Here is a 19110-nt window from a genome sequence, read left to right on the forward strand (position 1 = left end):
TGAAAAGAAAAAATTGTCATCATTTTTGTCTTCAAAGTAAGCAGCATTAATTTTTAAGGTAAGACTATCTTGAAATTTTGCGAAAGAACAAATTTATTTCACACAAGTGGCGAAAAACCGTGGAAAATCGCGATTTTACGAGTTTTTAGAGCTTTCCACAGCTCCAGCACTCTCCCTAATGGCCGTATGAAAAAAACGTTCGGATCATTTTTATAGGAAATTTCATCAGCTTTATTTTTGGAAATAACTAATTTCTCGATATATCGCACTGGAAAAGAGATATCTCGGGAAAACCGCGGAAAAACGTGATTTTTCGCGGTTTTTCCGATTTTCCGGAGTTAGCACAAGGAAAATTTGTTGGGAAACCAAAAATTCGGATTCAGCGTAAAAAATTACATAGGAATCAATCATAACCTGATTTCACCTAAATTTTGCAAGGTAAACCCCTATTCTATCCTCTATTGCCTGGGCTACAGGGAGGAAGTAAGAAAGAGCTCTCCTTAATCGCCAATTTGAGGTAACATTATTTCTACTAGATTTTGCTCTCAGATATTCAGAAAACTTCGCTCTTTAGTCACGTTTTTTTTTTTTTTTTTTTTTTTTTTTTTTTTTTTTTTTTTTTTTTTTTTAAATTGGCACAAAAAAATTAGATTTTAAATCTTTGTCATAACAGATCATAGTGAATATCATATCAAATAATGAACAAATTTCACAGCAATGAATCCTTTCATTGGACGTGTAAGGTCTTTCAGATTTAGTGAGTAGATATTCTCTCGTCAGAACTGCCATCCAAGGTAAAAATGCTAAGAGTCCATTCTACATATATAAAGGGTTTTCTGAAAAAGCTCTACTTAAGGAGGAAACAAATTGATGTTCCTTCTTTACATTTTTGCGGCACAACAAGCAGCATCAAATGATAGACTTTTCTGTTACTCAGTTTTTCCATGTACAGGACAAGTCTTCTTCTGGGCTAAACCTCGCTCTGAGCACTGAAACTGGCTTTGATATTTCAATGAAAAGACAGACTTCAAAATGACTACCTCCCTAATTTTCACTAGACATAAAAGATTTATAAAAGTTGTTCTACTTTTGGGCATATCAAGCAAGCAAAAAGGTATTTTTACTTCTGTAAGAGTCAGAGCTTTAGTTTAAGAGAGGAAGATTCAAAATAATTCAAGGATTTAATAAATACGATTGATATAATTTCAAGAAAAAGGCAACGTCAAAAAACAAACATATCAAAAACCTCCGGCTAAATTTAACTGAAATAATTGACATAAAAAAATATTCACTCAATTTGTATGGTTAACACAGTTACACATCACGATTTGCAGTAAACCTATAGAGGTAAACCTATAGAGGGGATGTGTACTGTCAGCAATTAGGAGAACTATTCAAATTTCAATGACATTTTGCATGGTTAAATATGTATTAATGGAAAAATAGACAGAATATTCTACATGAAAACGAAGGAGTGCAACTTTTTTAATAACATTAATTCAGGAGTGCTAATGTAATACTATTCATGATTTCCTCAATCGGACAGCTTCAAATTTGACTCATGGTAAAGTCTGAACATATTAAAAAAAATATCAAGTGGAAGTAAATGTATAGGCATAAAATGTAAGTGTTGCAAGATAAATTGGATAAAAAGTATAACAAACGAAGAAGTTTACATCTTAGTATGTACTTGTATATAAACCTTGAAGAATCCGAAGTTGGCATAGGGTACAGAAGAAAATAGAGCAGTCAGCTATGGCCACTGTATTTATAGCGCCTACATGCTTTGGATCTCATGATACAATTTAGGGTAAAAGAGTACTCTTAAAAATAAGTTTCTTGGGGTTTTGAAAAATAAACATGAAGTAGATAGAACATCAAATGGAAGAGAGAATTTTGGAAATTTTGTCAATCAACCGTCAGTTAGAATATACTACAAACACAATTTACTGAACTGTAGACAAAATCCATCATAAGAAAGGAAGTATTCTAATTTACGATAGAATTCATTTCTACCTTAAACAGCTTTGCAGATTCATCTTCCTGGAGCTCAATTTGACTAGCTCCCCTCTTCAGCCCTGGCTGATTAATCATATTGTTATCAAGGGGCAGTGCAAGTTGACTCGCTTCCAATGAACTTGGTAAAGTAACTAAAGACGTCAAATTTGGAAGTGCACTGACATCGGCCATCATTATACTATTGTAGAACGGTTCTAGATATGTCTCTAATTTACCTTTTACAGGTGCATCCTTTTCCAAAGCCAAAAGAGTTTTTTTGGCTATTTCAGCTCTTTTTGACCATTCGGCTTTCCTTTTTTCATGTCTTCCTTGATGTTTGGTGATTTGCCAGATGTATGGGTTTCCAGTCCGAATAGTTTGAACATCGTAGTCTTCATCATGGACAATTCCTTTTGAATAATCGGGCCATGGATGAATAAATTTTTTGTAGAGATGACGACGTCGTTGTTTGTCCACTGGAAAATCTAATCTCTTCTTGACAGGATCCTGTAAAAACTCGTTAACCACTGTACAGTCACTACAGTGGCACTCGCCAGCTGGGAGGGCCCAATTAGTTGGAGGTTGGGGTTCGCAGCCAACATGATCCATCAAAAATTTTTTAAGGAGCGCTTGCACCAGACATTTATGTGATACTGGAGGAGCTGTAACACTGATGGGTAGTCTGAAGCCTGCAAGTTCGTTTTTAAGAATCATGCGTACTAAATTAATAAATGATTGCTCGGAGCACTCTTTTGATGCATTGGGAATTTCTCTCAGCATGGCTGGTATCACGGTAGTTTCAATATATCCAGGACACATAATTGAAATTGTGTTTTCCATGAATTTTTTTAGCTCGCTCTCTTCAAGGGCATTTTTAATTTCAATCCAGCTGAACATTGAATGTTTCCGTTCAACACCTGCTACTGCATCTAAGTTAAAATCATTCCAGATATTGTGAATGATCGACTCAATAAATGACCTCTGTTCATCGGAGAGACTTTTTTGTAAAAATGACATCAATTCATTTACAAATGTTATCTTGACCACTAATGCTGCTTTTAGTATGACTGGCATCATTTTGGTTTGAAACAAACTCCAGTCCATGGACTTATGCAAGAGTCCTAAGGACAAACCATCAGCTTTAGTGATTGCATTAAGTTGCGATATAGCTGAGAACAGTGCTTTATCTGACCACTGCTCAAAATTGGTTCTTACAGCTGGGTCTTGGTCTTGTAAAGCTGCATTAAAACCTTTAGCAACCAATTCTAAAAATTTCACTGCTTCAGCAAGTGAGGGAGCATTATGTAAACCTTTCATGAGCTGATCATCAATTTTGGCCAGTTCTTTCTTTGCAATCAAATGACCAAGAATATTAGGAATTTCACCCGTAAACATGACTTTATATTTTGACCTTTCGCACGCTATATCAAAAAGTTTAAAACGCCTCAACTCTAAAACGATGGCTGTTGCTTGTTGAAAGAAGGGAGGAACAGTCTCATAGTCATCCCAATACTCTGGTTTATGCTTCACAGCCTGCTCACAAAGTTGTTCTAATTTTAATTTCTGAGCTGGATCTTCTAAGAATTTCTGCACTAGTCTAGTGAATAGAGCCTCAGTGACATCACCCTCAGACCTAAATTGAAATACGAAGTCTAGCTGCTTCGAAGGAGGAACAAGTGCAACAACAGTATCATAATACCAATACGTGGCTTCACAACCTGAATTCCCTGTCCAATTAGCTTCATATTTTTTATCCTCTTTTCTTCCATCCTGCGGCCAAGGATCTATTAGAGCGCCATCAGGACACTTCATTCTTTCGACGAGGAGATTACCGTCAAGCTCTACCATGTTGTTTAAATGCCTGGATTTGTTTGATAATTCACTGACCATGAACTCCAAAGTTGCAATATAAATATCAAATCCAAGACTAGTTGCTACCTGAATAAGTGTTTGAACCTGAGGGACATCTTGAGGTTTCAGCAAGTTAAATTTTAGACTGGCTTGTGTGTATTTATGTTTCAATTTATGCACAATGATTGGCGGTAATTTGCTATTCTCCTCTTTGAGCTGAGAGTCATACTGCTGAAGCAGCGTTGACAGTCTTTGTGCGAGCTCGAGAGCAACATGGTATGATGGCAGTGAATAATTTGTTTTTAGAATCAAATTATACACCAAGATTAAACGGTAACCAGCGGTGACCGTTTGAATCTGATGTTCAATATCAGCACACCAAGCTGCATATGATGTATCAAAAGTCGAATATTTGGAAGTCTCAAACTCATACTTCACATTGCCATGAGTCAAAACAAGCTTCCCTCCCTCATGTGGCGAGGGTAGACACACGACAAGGGTGCCAAACATACCGCTGCTTTTTTCTGAGTCTCTGTGGGCTTTAAAGAAGGCTCCTGGCTCATACAAGAGGAGCTTGTTTAGATCTGCTGAGATCTTCCCTCTGCTCCTGAAACTGAGTCCTGTACCAACTGCCTTCAAAATTTCTTCCATTGCATTCTTCCATGCTGGGTTCTTGATAGAAAACTGCTGCGGATTCAGTTCCCAACATCTACGAACTGAGTTGTCAACTACGGTCTCTTCTCCTCTACCGAAAGGTGAAGGACTGGCCAGTGAAATTATTTTTTGAGCATCATGAGTCGTAAGTGGTAGGCTCACAAGTCCATGGTGGGGAAAATAGAGTCCTGGATTTGGAAGTGAAGAACTGACTGCACTGAATGCAAAAGCGTAGGGAGTTTCAATTTTTTGGAGGGTATTCCAAATCTTGGTTCTCAAATCATCATCTGATCTTGTTTCATGTTCTGCAGGAGGTTTTGAATCTCTTCTTCCGTTAGCCACATCTGAGTCATCCAGTTCTTCCTCTTCTCCATATTCTGAATCATCTATGTCTCTGAATGTACTATCTGAGCCTTCATGGTCTTCTGATTTTGAACCCAAACTAATTTCTGAATCACTACTCATCTTGAAATTTTTCAATCTACAACAGAATAGAATTTTCTCTGTCAGAGTTGGCTGATTTCTTACAAGAATAGGAACGGATTTTCTCCAAAGATGAATGCTTAGTTAACAACAATTTTGTACTAGATCAATTTCCAGTCACAAAAGTAATACATAACACAGACAAAAATTATGTAAAATACACTTAGGTAACAATGATAATAATGAATTATACATACTTATACTTAATAATGGAGAGGTAATTGAGTTTTCCAGAAAAAAGGCACATAACAGAAGAAAACCTTTACTATGAGATTCAATTTTTTTTCCTCCCGGCCTAATGGGGAAAGCACAGTGTTGCGCAAGGGGCACAAACATTGAACAAAGAGAGGGAAAGAAATGAGGCACAGCGGTTCAAATAGGCGGGGAGGGGGGTTGCAAAGATTCCTGGCTGTACCACCGCATTAAAGATAACTCATGTTGCAGCTTGGTCATTCAGATTCAAAGTGATCCATCTCTGAAAGAAATTCGACTTGTTGAAACTTAGCTATTGTTGGGTATTGTGCGAGGAACTTGGAAATATTTACAGTTAGGAGCCCTTTTTTGGGGATTGGATCTACAGTTTCAGAGTTATTGTAGTGCAGCTCACAATAAAAAAGATATCATAAGACATAAAAACTGAGCCTACTGTCTAAGTTTCCCAAATATCAATTGGCAACCTGGTAGAAGAGGTTTGCACTGCATTTTCCTTCACTACAATTTCTGAAATCGGTGGGTAAAGAATTAGTTTTCAAGTTTTGAGTCATTTTAAAAAGTAACAAATTTTTACTCTGCAAACTGCTACAGAGTTTCAAGTGAAAAATGCCTCCTTATCCCATAAACTTGAAGGTGCTCATTTCCGAAACACCTCTTAATTAGCTATATGAACTTCAGCTAGTCTATTTGCAGTCTACAGAAGTGGATTTTAGGGCCTATGGTACAATTAAGGGTGAAAAGGGGCTTCCAATAACAAGTTTCTGTAACCTTTAAAAATTATATAAACATGGAGTAAATAGAAAATTCAATAAAAAAAAAAAAACAAAAAAACAAATAAATACCTAAACAATTGGGTGGAATATGTTACATTCACACATTTGCAATTAACTAAACTATATTCAAAATCCTTTACAAGAAAGGATATCTCCTAATTTACGATTGGTATAATTTCTGCCTTTCCCTGTTCACCAGATTCATCCTCCGGAGGTTCAATTTGACTTGCTTCTCTCTTCAGCCCAAGCTGATTGGTCAGATTGTTAAGAGGCGGCAGTACAAGTTGGTTTGCTTCCGATGATCTTGGTAATGTGACTAAAGATGTCAAATTTGGGAGTGCTTCGACATCGGCCTTCATTATACTATTATAGAACGGTTCTAGATATGCCTCTAGTTTTCCATTCACAGATTCCTCCAGTTTCAAAACCAGAAGAGTCTTTCTAGCAGTTTCGGTCCTTTTTGACCATTCATCTTTTCTCGTTTGATGACCTCCTAGATGTTTAGTGATTTGCCAGACGTAAGGGCTTCCTGATCGAACAGTTTGAACTTCGTAGTCTTCCTCACGAGCGATTCCCCATGAGTAATCCCTACCCTGACGAGTGAAAATTTCGTAAAGATGACTGCGCCGACGCTCAGCAACAGGAAAATCCAACCTTTGCCTTAAAGGATCTTGTAAGAACCTATTAACTACTGTACAGTCACTACAGTTGCACCGACCAGGTGGCAGGGCATAATTTTTTGGAGGTTGCGGTTCAGAACCAACATTTTCAATCAAAAACTTTTTCAAAAGCGCTTGAACAAGACATTTGTGAGAGACTGGGGGTACTGCTGCCTCATTCATGGGCAATTGAAAGCCTGCTAGTTCATTTTTAAGGATCATACGTACTATCGGAATAAATAAGTCTTTGGAGCACTCTTTTGATACATTCGGAATAGCTCTGAGCATGGCTGGTATTACATCAGATTCAATATACTCAGGACTTGAAAGTATCATGGTGTTTTCCATAAATCTTCTCAAGTCGCTTTCTTCAAGGATATTTTTTCTGCTTGAATTACTCTCGCCTGACTGAGAGAGATTATGAGGCATATTTGTGATGATTGATTCTTCTTGCTTTGAGTCAAAGTCAAATTCATTCCAAACATTTTTAATGATTGGCTCAATAAATGATAGCAGTTCCTCGCTCAACTCTGGCAAGGCTATTAATTCATTGACAAACAGTATCTTCACCACTGTAACTGTTTTTAGTAAGGATGAAAATGTTTTTGCCTTCAACTGGCTCCAGCTCATAGTTTGGTAGCGTTCATTTTTGAGGATCATACCTCTGACGGAGGCGAACAATTTCGAGGCATAATCTTTAGATACGGTGGGAATGGGGGTAAGCATGGCTGGTATGACAGTTGTCTCAAGATATTCAGGGGATAAGATAATGATGGTGTTATCGACAAAAAACTGTAGTTCATCTTCTTCTAATCTATTTGGTTGGACTACATTTCTATCTCGTTGTAAGAAATACTGAGATTCTCTCCCTGTGACAGACCTTTTTCGGAATGAAAATCCACTTCTATCTGGTTGGAAGGAGTACTGTGGTACACTTGGCGTGGGTGATCTTCCTTGTAAAGAGACTATGTCAAATTCACTCCAAATATTATGAATTAATAGCTTGATGAATGATGGTTGCTTCTTGATGAGTTCTTGCTGTAAGGCTGACATAAATTCATTCACAAAAACTATCTTGACTACAGTCTTAGCTCTTAACAAGATTGGCAATGTATTTGATTCCAATTGAGTCCAGTTTACATCTTGATTCTGTTTGTTTTTTATGATCACACTTATTATCGAGTTAATTAGTTCCTTGGCGTAGTCTTTAGATGCATCGGGGATTGGGGTGAGTATTGCTGGTATTACAGTTGCCTCAAGATATTCAGAAGATAAAATAAAGATGGTGTTTTCGACAAAAGACTGCAATTCATATTCTTCCAGTCTTTCTGTTTTGACTTCACTAGTCCTATTTTGCCAAGGCCAGATCTGTGAGGTTCTCGGAGTAACTAGCCTCTGCCTTGTATGCAACAAGGTGATGTCAAATTCATCCCAGATATTACGAACGATCGACTCAATAAATGACCTTTGTTCCTTGGAGAGGTTTTGTTGAAGAGAAGACATAAATTCATTTACGAATGTGATTTTTACCACTAATGCTGCATTTAGAACGACTGACTTTATTTTTTCATGAAACAAACTCCAGTCTACGCATCTATGTAAAAGTCCTAATGACATGCCATCAGCTTTTGTGATCTGAAAAACTTGAGAAATGGCTGAGAGTAGTGCTTCCTCTGACCATTGCTTGAAATTTGCTCTCTCAACAGAGTCTGGCTTTTGCAATACTTCCTCAAACCCTATCTTAACAGATTCAAGAAATTTAATTTTTTCAAAGATTGAGGGAGCAATACTCAAGCCTCTCACGAGTTGATCTCTCATTGTAGCTAGATTGTTAATCGCAGCCAAATTACCAAGTTTTCGAGGAATGTCGAGCATAAGCATTACATTATCCTTTGTCTTTCTGCAGGCAATTTCAAAAAAATCAAAACGTCCCAACTCTAAAGCGGTGGCTGTTGCTTGTTGGAAGAAGGGAGGAACAGTGTTTGTGTAATCACCATAGCGCGGCTCTTGCTTCAAAGCCAACTCACAAAGTTGTTCTAATTTTGGTACCTGAATTGGATCTTCTGTAAATTTTTTCATTAGCTTAGAGAACACCGGCTCAATGACCTTTCCATGAGAACCAAATTGAAATACAAAGTCCAGCTGCTTTGAGGGTGGTACAAGTACTACAGTGGCATTTCGGTACCAGTATGTTCCACGGCAACCTTCATTTCCAGTCTCTTCATGTTTTTCTTCGTCTGCTTTTCCGTCATCTAGAGGCGTTGGATCAATTAGAGCAGCATCTGGGAAATGAAGACTACTAAGGACAAGATTACCATCAAGCTCCACTATGTTGTTCAAACTCTGAGATTTATTTGTGAAATCATCATCATCATAGTTGTCATCTTTCTCGACTGTCAGCTCCATGGTTGCAAGATAAATATCGTATCCGAGATCTGCTGTTACCTGTTTCAGTGTTTGAACCTGGGCAAGGTCTTGAGGTTTCAGCAACTTTTGTTTCAAATTGGCCTGTGTGTACTTATGCTTCAGTTTATGCAACAAGAAGGGTGGTAATTTTCGATCCCCTTCCTTCAGCTGCAAGTCATATTGTTGAAACAGAATCGATAGCTGTTGTGCAAGCTCATGGACAACATGATATGGTGGGAGAAAGAAATCAGTTTCTCGAATCAAATTATAAGTCAGCATGAGACGATAGCCTGCTGTTACAGGGTGCACTTCGTGCAGGATATCAGCAAACCATGCAGCATAAGAGACATCAAAACTTGAAGACTTTGCTGTTTCAAATTCATACTTTTTATGGCCATGAGTCAACACAAGCTTCCCTCCTTCATGTGGTGAGGGCAGACACACCACTAGTGTGCCGAACATCCCTGGGCCCTTTTCAGAGTCTCTGTGAGCTTTGAAAAAGGCTCCTGGCTCATACAAGAGGAGCTTGTTCAACTGTGCTGAGAATTTCCCTTCGTCAAAACTTAAACCAAGTCCTATGCTGACAGACTCCATCATTTCTTTTAGCGCATTATTCCATGAGGAATTCTTGATGCAAAACTGGTTTGGCTGAAGTTCCCAACATTTACGAATAGATTCATCAATCAATGTCTCTTCTCCTCTGCCAAAAGGAGATGGAGTGGCCACTGAAATTATTTTTTGAGCATCGTGAGCTGAGAGCGGTAGCCCCACAAACCCATGTTGTGGAAGGTGGAGTCCTGGATTGGGAAACGATGAACTAACTGCACTGAATGCAAAAGCATTGGGCGTTTTTATCTTCTGTAGCGTATGGTATATTTCAGTTTTCCAATCTTCACCTAATCTAATTTTTTGTTCTGCATCTGAAACATCTTCGTCCAATCTTGAACTTTGTTCTAAATTTGATCCATTTTCACTGGTTGTTACATCTAAGTCGTCTTGGCCAACCGATTCGATTTCAATTTCATAAATCACTTCAAACTCACTCATCTTGGAATTTTTCCATCTATAACAAAATAGAATCTTTATTGTCACTAATCAATTTATTCATTAGCACATGAACAGAGATTTTTTAAGAAGATACGCAATATTTCTGAGCATACTCATGAGGATGAAAAACTTACTTTCACAAAAATATTCAAAGAAAAGAAATGAACTAATGCACGGTGACAGGTTCTCTCGGATTTCAATATTCTTTGATTTTTTCAAGACTTTTAAGGGTTTTTGGCTACAAAATTCCCTGGCTTCTCCATGACTTTTCAATGACTTTTTGGCACATCAAATTTCTCATGAAAATGCTCATCAGAAAAATTTTTCAGTCTCAAGTCTCACGGAATGAAAAGAAGTATAAAATTTGAGAACTTAAAGACAGAATCTACTTTTTGTTAATACAGCAGGTAAGAGTATTAGCCACAGGCGAAATTTTACAACCAGAAGAGACAATTTAAATGTTTTACGGCAAAATGCACTAACTTTTCGAAGTTTTGAGAGATTTTTCAAGCACTGGATACTCTGTAATAGATCCGTAACATAAATATTGGAAAATTCTGTTAGTTTCACAACAAGATGTGTTCAAAAATTAATTATCACAAAAAGGTCTGAAAACTGAAAAAATTAAACATTGACTGAGACCCACGTATACACACATACATGGATTTTTGTCAACCAACTAACCAACATGATAATTGATTGAAAAATCGAACGACAAGCCAAAATAGTAGCCTACATATATTTTGCTTAAACATTATTTTAATTAAGTCTATTTTGGCTTGTAGCTCGATTTTTTAATCAATTACCATGTTCTATACAGCTTAGCCAGCCAAATTAGGCAACTAACAAACTAACTATGTATATATACATACATACATACATGATGCGCCCGCGACCGCTGCAAAGCCCCTCCCCCCAAGGTGTGAGTCTGTATAGGTTTACAATAGCATTGAGACTGAAGGATGTTTATGTTTTGTTTATAAATTAAATGAATAAGAAACAAACAAAATAGTGATAGGAATGATAAATGATACACATCTATGGCAGCAACAAAAAACAAATAAAATGTAGAACGAAACTTAGAATTAGAGTCACAAAATGAAATGTAATTAAAATTATAATTACTCTAATAGAAAATTTTTTCTAGTGTCTTCCTTGTCTTGTCCTGAGAAATGTTCAGCACCAATGGCAGACGGCACTAGGATCACATTCTGAGCCATGTCCATGATGGTAGTGATGGCGTTTTAATGCCATCTAGGATTTTGAAGGATACTAAGCAGGGCTCAATGACTGAGTGTGATCTGCTGATGAGGTCAAATAAGACCTCATCAGCAATTCCAATGCATCTGCTTGAGCTGAACACTATCCACCTTTAGTGCTGCATTGACACTAATTAGAGTTTGTTTTGTGACCCCAGCTCTGGATCATTTGGCATGATACAATCCATCCCCACGAATTCGGGCAGCCATCAATAAATAATAGTCACAAGTGTGGGGTCTTCATAGCTAATTGTCTGAATGGATTAAACCAGAAGCTATAGAACTAATTTTTGAGGAAATCGGCTGAGGTCTTGATCTTTACTTCCAAATACAGTAGGACCTTGATTTATCGGATTTCACAGGACCGGAAGCCGAATCTGTTAAATCGCGGAATTCGTTAGATCGCGGAATTCGATAAATCGCGGAATTCGTTAAAACGCGGAATTCGTTAAATCGCGATTCGATAATTCGAGGTCTTACTGTATTTATGAAGGAGTTTGTAAAGCGAGAAGAGAAAACCAATTAAATAAGATCTAGATTTAGCTCCCACTTTCAAGAACTATTCTCTGTTGAGGGTTTCTGTTCATTAAGAGCTGATTTGTACAGAGGTTTTCCAGAAGTTTTACAGCAGTATAATGCTTCAGTAGTAGTATTATCATCAGTCTCATCATAAAGTTCGTAATGAAAATTTGCCACCGAGCGTAAAAACCCTGATGGCATTGTGTGCCAGTACATTTTTACATATTTGTTCCCATAGTACCAGGAAAGGAAGCGATAAAAGGGCCGACACTGGTACCTAGATAGGTGAAGAGACCATAAAACTGGGGTCAAAATTCCTTATAGCCAGAAATCAGTATGCAGTCAATGTTCAATGAACCATTTAATTTTGCCAAAGTCAGCTTGCCATCAGCTGATTAGTTGACATCAGGGTTCAACAGTTGGCCTCATGAGTCAAACGAGGCTCTTAGAGATCACCTGTGCATCCAGGGCTAACAATAGGAGCTTGACATAGCACACAGTGCTAACGAGTTGAAGCTCACACCCAAATTTCATCAGCAGATAAAAATATAAACATGAGTAAACTAAATTTAAAAAAGCTGACGACAGTACCTCACCTAACAAAACTTTCACAAAACAAATTTAGGCTATGTTCAGAAGAATAGGAATTTAAATGGCCAGCAAAACACTTTAAGCAGTGCACTGATCTGGAAAAATTAGCCCCTCAAGAGAAAGGGCGGTGAATATTTGGAGTCGCAAGATCCACTAGTGCTGCTGACAAATACTCGCGGAGGAAACACTGGTTAGGTATATTGATGCTCTTTGAGCTGAGCCTGAGGAAGTTGGAAAGCTCTCAATCCTTGCATATTTTAAGGTACTAGTGTCCTAGGGTCACTGATTCATATTAATACAGAGTGAACCTGAGTTAAGTTTTTCAGGAGAGATTTTCTCTAACACAATCAGTCAAAAAACAACAAGTGTTGATTAATCAAGTGTTGATCAATAATCAAGTGTTGATCAATAATCAAGTGTGATCATCAGTGATCAATAATCAAGTGTTGATTTTCAAAGTGCTTTTCAGCAATAAAAAAGTTAGTTCAAGTCCTAGGTATTTACTTTGAAATAAAAATTATTTGTGGATTAGGATATGGTAATGATTAAATTATCCTGAATCTTGGTCCACCTGAGAAAAATGTAGATCTTTGTTAAAAAAAAAAAACCTCCTCAGGTCAGACACTACTAATCTGAGGAATAAATACAGCCTTTATGGAAAATGATAGAAATGTGCACTTTGATGATAGCCGATTGAGATAAAATCAAACAAAGCCAGCGACTCACTATATATGCTTAAGAGAAAACAGGATTTTTGTTCCTCAGGGATAAGTTTGATGGCATTGAGCACCCTCCCTTTCGTAGATGAGTTAGAGAAGTAATGAATGGTAGGGTGAAGTTTGATGGCATTGAGCATTCTCCCTTTTGTAGATTGAGTTAGAGAAGTATTGAATGGTAGGGTGTGTACTGAAGCTGATTGAGAAAAATCAGTACTATTACAGTACTTACACAAAAAATTCAGCACCTCAACAGAAAAATTCAGTACTTACTATTCCAATACCTTTACTGATGTGACAAAATTCGAAAGTCACACGCGAATCGCAATGATAACGATGTAGCCACAAAATTTAAAGCTCAGCGGTGGTCTGAAGATCAACTGGCAACACAAACTTCATTGAGCAGGCAAATTACTGCACTAAAAATCAATGAGTAAGGATTAAATACTTTTCAAGCTATCTTAAAAACACACCTGGCATGATCCAGAAAATTCCAGACCTTTTTGCAGAATTTCTACGCAATTTCTTTACTTCAGAAATGCCCTCAAAAAGTCAGGACTACTTTCAGACCATAATACACCCTGAAAAAGATTTTACTTTTAGATCTGAGAAAATGTGTAGGAATACTTAGTACCTATTTTTGCCACTCTTTAAGTTATCTCCGGTTTCCTTTCGTACACACACGCAATGTTTCCCTCAGTCTTTGGAACTGAACGAGAGTCCTAAGTTGTACTTTTTAAAAGTTGTTTGCTGTCTGTTGCACTGATAGTGAGTCCAAACTTGTACCTTTTCCAGTCCAGGAAATAATATAGTTTGATACATTATACTGAGTTATGACTTACTTACCAAAGAAAGGAGTTTCAAAATGTTCTCCAATATCTTGCGATGGAGAATATCACTTCATTGACCAAAATTGCAATATTTGCTGTCACAGTAGGTTGACTGCAGACCACAAAAGGATCTGAAAACTGAAAAAAGAAAAATTAAGAAATTTTCTTCTTTTCCCGTAATTTTGGGTAGGCTTGGGGCTTCCCACGTCTCTGTTTGAAAGAGATTAATGTATAATATTTAGAGAAAAATGTTGACTCTCTTCCTTTGCCTAAATCTTGTTTGAGAAAACAAAAAATTGCCTCTAAAACTAGATGAAGTCTCCAAAATTCCTTCCTAAAAATTCTTCTGAAGACTAAAATAGTTTCATGTGACTTTTCTGCCGAGCTGACATGCTCAGAATAGTTTCATGTAGAGTCCCCAGTCGGTGAAAGTCAATACCACAACCTGCAGCCAAATTGCAACTTATTCCAGTTTGGGGGGGAGGGGCGACGCCCTCACCTCGATTTCAATCATTACTTTAGTCAAGAATACATATACATTATGTATCTTTCAAGATAAGTTAGAAAAATGTAACTTTTGTGTTCCAAACAACCGAACAAATGAAACTAAAAAATGCGTAGGTATGCTTGACATGAGATTTATAAAACAGATGAATCACGAAAATTTTCGTCAAAATTATACTTGAAAAATTAAATGAAGTACAACAACATTAAGGTATTGCCTAGACAATGTTTGCATAATGATAGCATTCTAGGAGGTGATGCCCCTTAAATTTTCTTACTAGTAAGAATGTGGACATATTGCAAAGAATATTTGTCAGTAAGCTATGAATACATCTTCTTTCAAAAGTAAAGACTGACTGATGGCTGCTCTCTTGTCGGAAATACATAGCCTGAGTCACAGCATTGTTGCTTGGTTTGCCTAGACATTAGGTAACTTTGGACATAAAACTCATTTCCATGACAGCATTGATGCCCGCTTTGAAAACTCCTATCAGAAAGGGTCTTCTTCTGTTATTTTATTTTCAACAGGACCATTTTGATGGTTTAACAATGATTCGGCACTTCTACTGGCAATTTTCTCCCCAAGCATTGAGCAAGAAAATTTTCCATCATGTGACCTGCAAGATCTTACAACAAGAAATCATGACTGGACCATATTCTAACTAATCTCTAACAGATATAACTTTCTTGGGGAATTCAATTTCGTCATCTCCATAACAAGCCTACGATTATGGAGCCACTGAAACAAATTAGGAGACCTTACAAATTTTGGGAGGAATCATAAAGTGCATTTCTGTAAAAAAAAACCACGGATCAAAAATTAAGAATGCACCAAATTTTTAGGCCCAGTACTTTGTTACAGTATTATATTTTAGAGTTGAACCCTGATATAAACTGGGGCACACTGCATGCATGTTACCCAACTAAGATGAAACCCTGTGATCAACTGCAGTCTGGTCGTGGAAATTTTGTGTTTGTCTGGTGGACAAGATAAGTCTGAGGTGAAATGGAGCGAAGAGGTTGGTCGGTCTCATCCTCTCGACGCTCGGGAAAGCTGTATATTGAGCCAAATGATAAAACTGACAACGAGGGGGTACTTCCAGGTAGACATTTGGTCAACCTAGTGAGCAACTTTTTCAAGGGCCCTAACACGAAGACTGACCAATCACACAGCTCAATTTCACTTTAGTCTTGTCTCCTTCGCCAGACAAACACAAAGTTGGAACGCTCAGGTTGCTGATCATCATGTAATGTTGAAAATTCTCTAGGTACAGCTGATTTCCTCATCGCATGGATTCATTAATCATTTAAGAAAGTGTCGATCAGAGACACTTTAGCATTATCCGATCATCATTTGGACCTCGTTAAACAGAAAGGAACCAAGCCACATCAGCTTTTGCCAAATTTAACAGGGAAATTTTATTTTTTACGAGAGAACGTTCACGCAGATTCCTTTGAAAATTTTAGGGAATTTGCTTGGTATTATGGAGAAAATTCACTACAATTTGCACAAAAATCTGCACGACCGTCAGTAAAAAATTAAATTGCCCGATTAAATTTGGCAATAGCTGATGTGGCTTAGTTCCTTTCTGTTTAACGCGGTTCATTTGGTGTAAAGTACGTATCCAACTTTCACTCTTCAAGGTAACACTCAATAACACCGAAGGTCTGGCATGGATTATTAAGTTTGAGTTTGGCCTCATCCTGGAGACGACACACGACAGCCATTGTTTTGTCTCAATTCTTCGCCAACTGAGTATGTAGTTGCACGATTAGAGAAGTTCAGATAATGGTACTTAAAACTTAGTGAGGAGTAGGCACTGATTTGACTGTATAATCATTCATCGAGTTACTATTATATGCACATCCTAGAAACTGATCATCCAGCCTGTACAGTGAAAGCAGCAGAGCTGCTAACAAATCCATGAGTAAACATGGCAAAAATTCAGCATTCAGACCTGCTAACCGGAATGAAGGAAAGTTTCTCTCAGTTAGGGCTAAAATAGTTCCCAAAATGAACTTAGAACAAGTCATCAAGGACAGCTCCTAAGCTCATCTAGTTATTGACGTACTTACAATTGCAGGGTGGAATAAATCAGAGATGACCTTTGAAGGAAATAGAGCTAAAGTTTAGAGAAGGAAGGCATGTGTGGCTTTCGCATGGAGGGTAAAATCAACTTTTCGGCAAGCAAGCTAGCACAAACGCAGGCACGATTGACTCTCAGGAGTTTGGCATTCTGAAAAAAAAGGATGAAGGCGAAGCAATGAAACTTGAGTCTAATACTATCAATCAGTTGAAAAGTCTACACGAACTTCGGAAAGTTACGAGACAAGATTCGGTAGTTCACTCAGAAAAAATCTCTGTGGAGTCTGACTGAGCAGATTCAGTTACTTACAAGCCTGTCTGGTGGAGTTTAACATTGATTGAAACAGATGAGATTATAATCGTTCCTTACGAAAGATTCAGCGTGTAGAGGTAAAGAAGCGATTTGAAAATTAAAACCCTTACCAAATTGAAAACTGAAGACGAAGTTCTGGGTATGGCTGTATGAACTTTTGGCTTATGGCGCTTTATGCTTATCTTGCACGTGCGTGAACATCAACAGAAAAACACCGGATGTTGTGGCGGAATCCTGCGGAACTAATAAAATGAGCGGGAAATATCAGATAGCGGGTAATTTGAAATTTAAGCGCGACATTCAAATTTACGGACGTCGCTCCACACGAGCGCTTATTATCGCCGTATGCAAAAAACCCTAAACTCCCACACATTGATTCGGTTGACTTTATTTATCTCTTGATACTATTTTTTTTTCTTTTTTCTCTCTTTTTATTGTTTGAATTTTTGTTACCTTCTCAACGAGAAATATAGACAATTTTACATTATGAGGTAGTGTTGCAGAATGCCTCGACAGTTCAGAGGCATTTTTTCTTAACTTCTTGTTAATGATGATGGGTAGATGAGATGATTATGTGCTTGATGATGGGAAACGTGTGAGTGGAATGGGATGAGTGAGCTTTACAGTGTACAAATGAAACATAAAAATTGAATAATTTAAAAATCAGAAATCCGAGTCTTATGCTGTTGTGATACTATTGAAGATCAATGCAGAAACTACTTCCTACAGCTTGGCAAGTATTATAACTCTTGAAATTAACGAGTCCACGTCTTGAGTAGATAAAAATTATTCTGAAGTTCAAAACATCACTGTGTCAAATCATGTGGATTAAACGCAAATTTTTCGCTCCTCAGATAAAATAAATTCCAGGCAATTGCTTGTGCTTGATTAGCACATACCAAAACTATGATTTAATACGGTGTTTTTGTGTTGATGAGGGGCGTCTTTGGGCATAATGCCTCATACATACACAGAAACATACTTGAATGTATCCTGAGGGAGAGGTGCATATAGAGAGGGCATAGCCGATGCGACCTTTACCAAGGAGAGTTTCGGGGTATCTCATTGAAAATTTTCAAAATTTGAAGTGCAAGCCATACAGTGGGGATTGATGGAACTTTCATCTCCTTGGCGACTGGGATGAGTGCCTGACTACATTTCTCTCCCCTCGAGACCTGTGCTTATGTGCCCTGATAGAGGCAGCCTTACCATACTAGGTGTCTTTTAATGTTTATAGATAAACTCTACCTAAATTCCGATTAGATTTAGGTTTTTGGTTTGAGAGTCCAGAATATAAGCACCCTTTTTTTACTACTGATGTTCCTCGGACTTCAGAAAAAAATTAGCGCACTGACTCAATGTCATTTAATCCGATTCTGAAGTTAAAGAAGTAAAATTATTGAGATGATTCATACTCAGATCTTTAAGTCGTCGAAATGGCGTGCAATATATCATATCGATTAAGCCAAAAATCTCAGCAGCTTTTGACTCTTTTGCCTAAAAAAAGGAAGAAAGAAGGAGAATCGCCATTCTCAACCGAAAAATTTGGAAAGTTCAGAAAAATGAAAGTAAGATTCTATCCGGAAAAAACAGCAATTAACCATTGTATTGAATGTGACTTTTTTCTTAAAGAAAATCTTGCTTCCATTTCTTCGAATTTTCTAAATTTTTGACTGAGAATTTTTTAGGCTCATGCTTAGCAGCTATCGTCCTTCTCCTGCATAAAAATTCAAAATCTGCCGAGATTTTTTACTTATCCAATGCGATCGATTGGACGCCAGTTTGACCACCCCAAGAACCCAGAGCAAATCAATTTAAATTTTAAAGGTCAAACCTAGGCTTACTCTGGACTTCATGTCTTCATTTCCACTCACAGTTAAATTGAAAATGCAGATACAGACTGTAAAAGTGCTCATAAATAAAAGTACTGTATTTGAAAATATTACTGCTGAATGGTTTTATATTCCCGACTTGATGAATGCACTAATGAATTATATTGCGGAATAAATTCATAAATGGAGTTATCCATACTAATGGATCATTTTACCCATACAGTATTCAAAGAAAATGAGTTTAGAGGTGTTGTTCATATGAGAATGATCCAAAGAAACTGGAAAAACAATTCATAAATAAAGTTATCAAGTATGAGTATTCTCTACTTCAATAGAATATTTTAGAAATATATTCAACATTTCAGACATGTTGGCG

At 37.3% G+C, this 19110-nt stretch overlaps 1 protein-coding gene across 3 annotated transcripts in view; it reads right to left on the bottom strand.

Annotated features, from left to right (window-relative positions):
• LOC109037453 (uncharacterized) overlaps positions 1 to 18970 on the bottom strand; it is a 35933-nt gene extending 16963 nt beyond the window's left edge. The window contains exons 1-4 of one of the 3 annotated variants that reach the window (XM_072300572.1): positions 17013 to 17220; positions 16580 to 16740; positions 14016 to 14137; positions 1181 to 4984 (exon numbers count right to left, since the gene is read on the bottom strand). In XM_072300572.1, coding sequence (XP_072156673.1) covers positions 1990 to 4968 — 2979 coding nt within the window. In that variant the 5' untranslated portion in view covers positions 4969 to 4984; positions 14016 to 14137; positions 16580 to 16740; positions 17013 to 17220 and the 3' untranslated portion in view covers positions 1181 to 1989. The other 2 variants (XM_072300571.1, XM_072300573.1) reach the window with 2 other exon arrangements.
• Between the last annotated feature and the right edge of the window lie 140 nt (positions 18971 to 19110).

Source organism: Bemisia tabaci, chromosome 5 (assembly GCF_918797505.1).
Source record: "Bemisia tabaci chromosome 5, PGI_BMITA_v3".
NCBI classification, from domain to species: Eukaryota; Metazoa; Arthropoda; class Insecta; order Hemiptera; family Aleyrodidae; genus Bemisia; species Bemisia tabaci.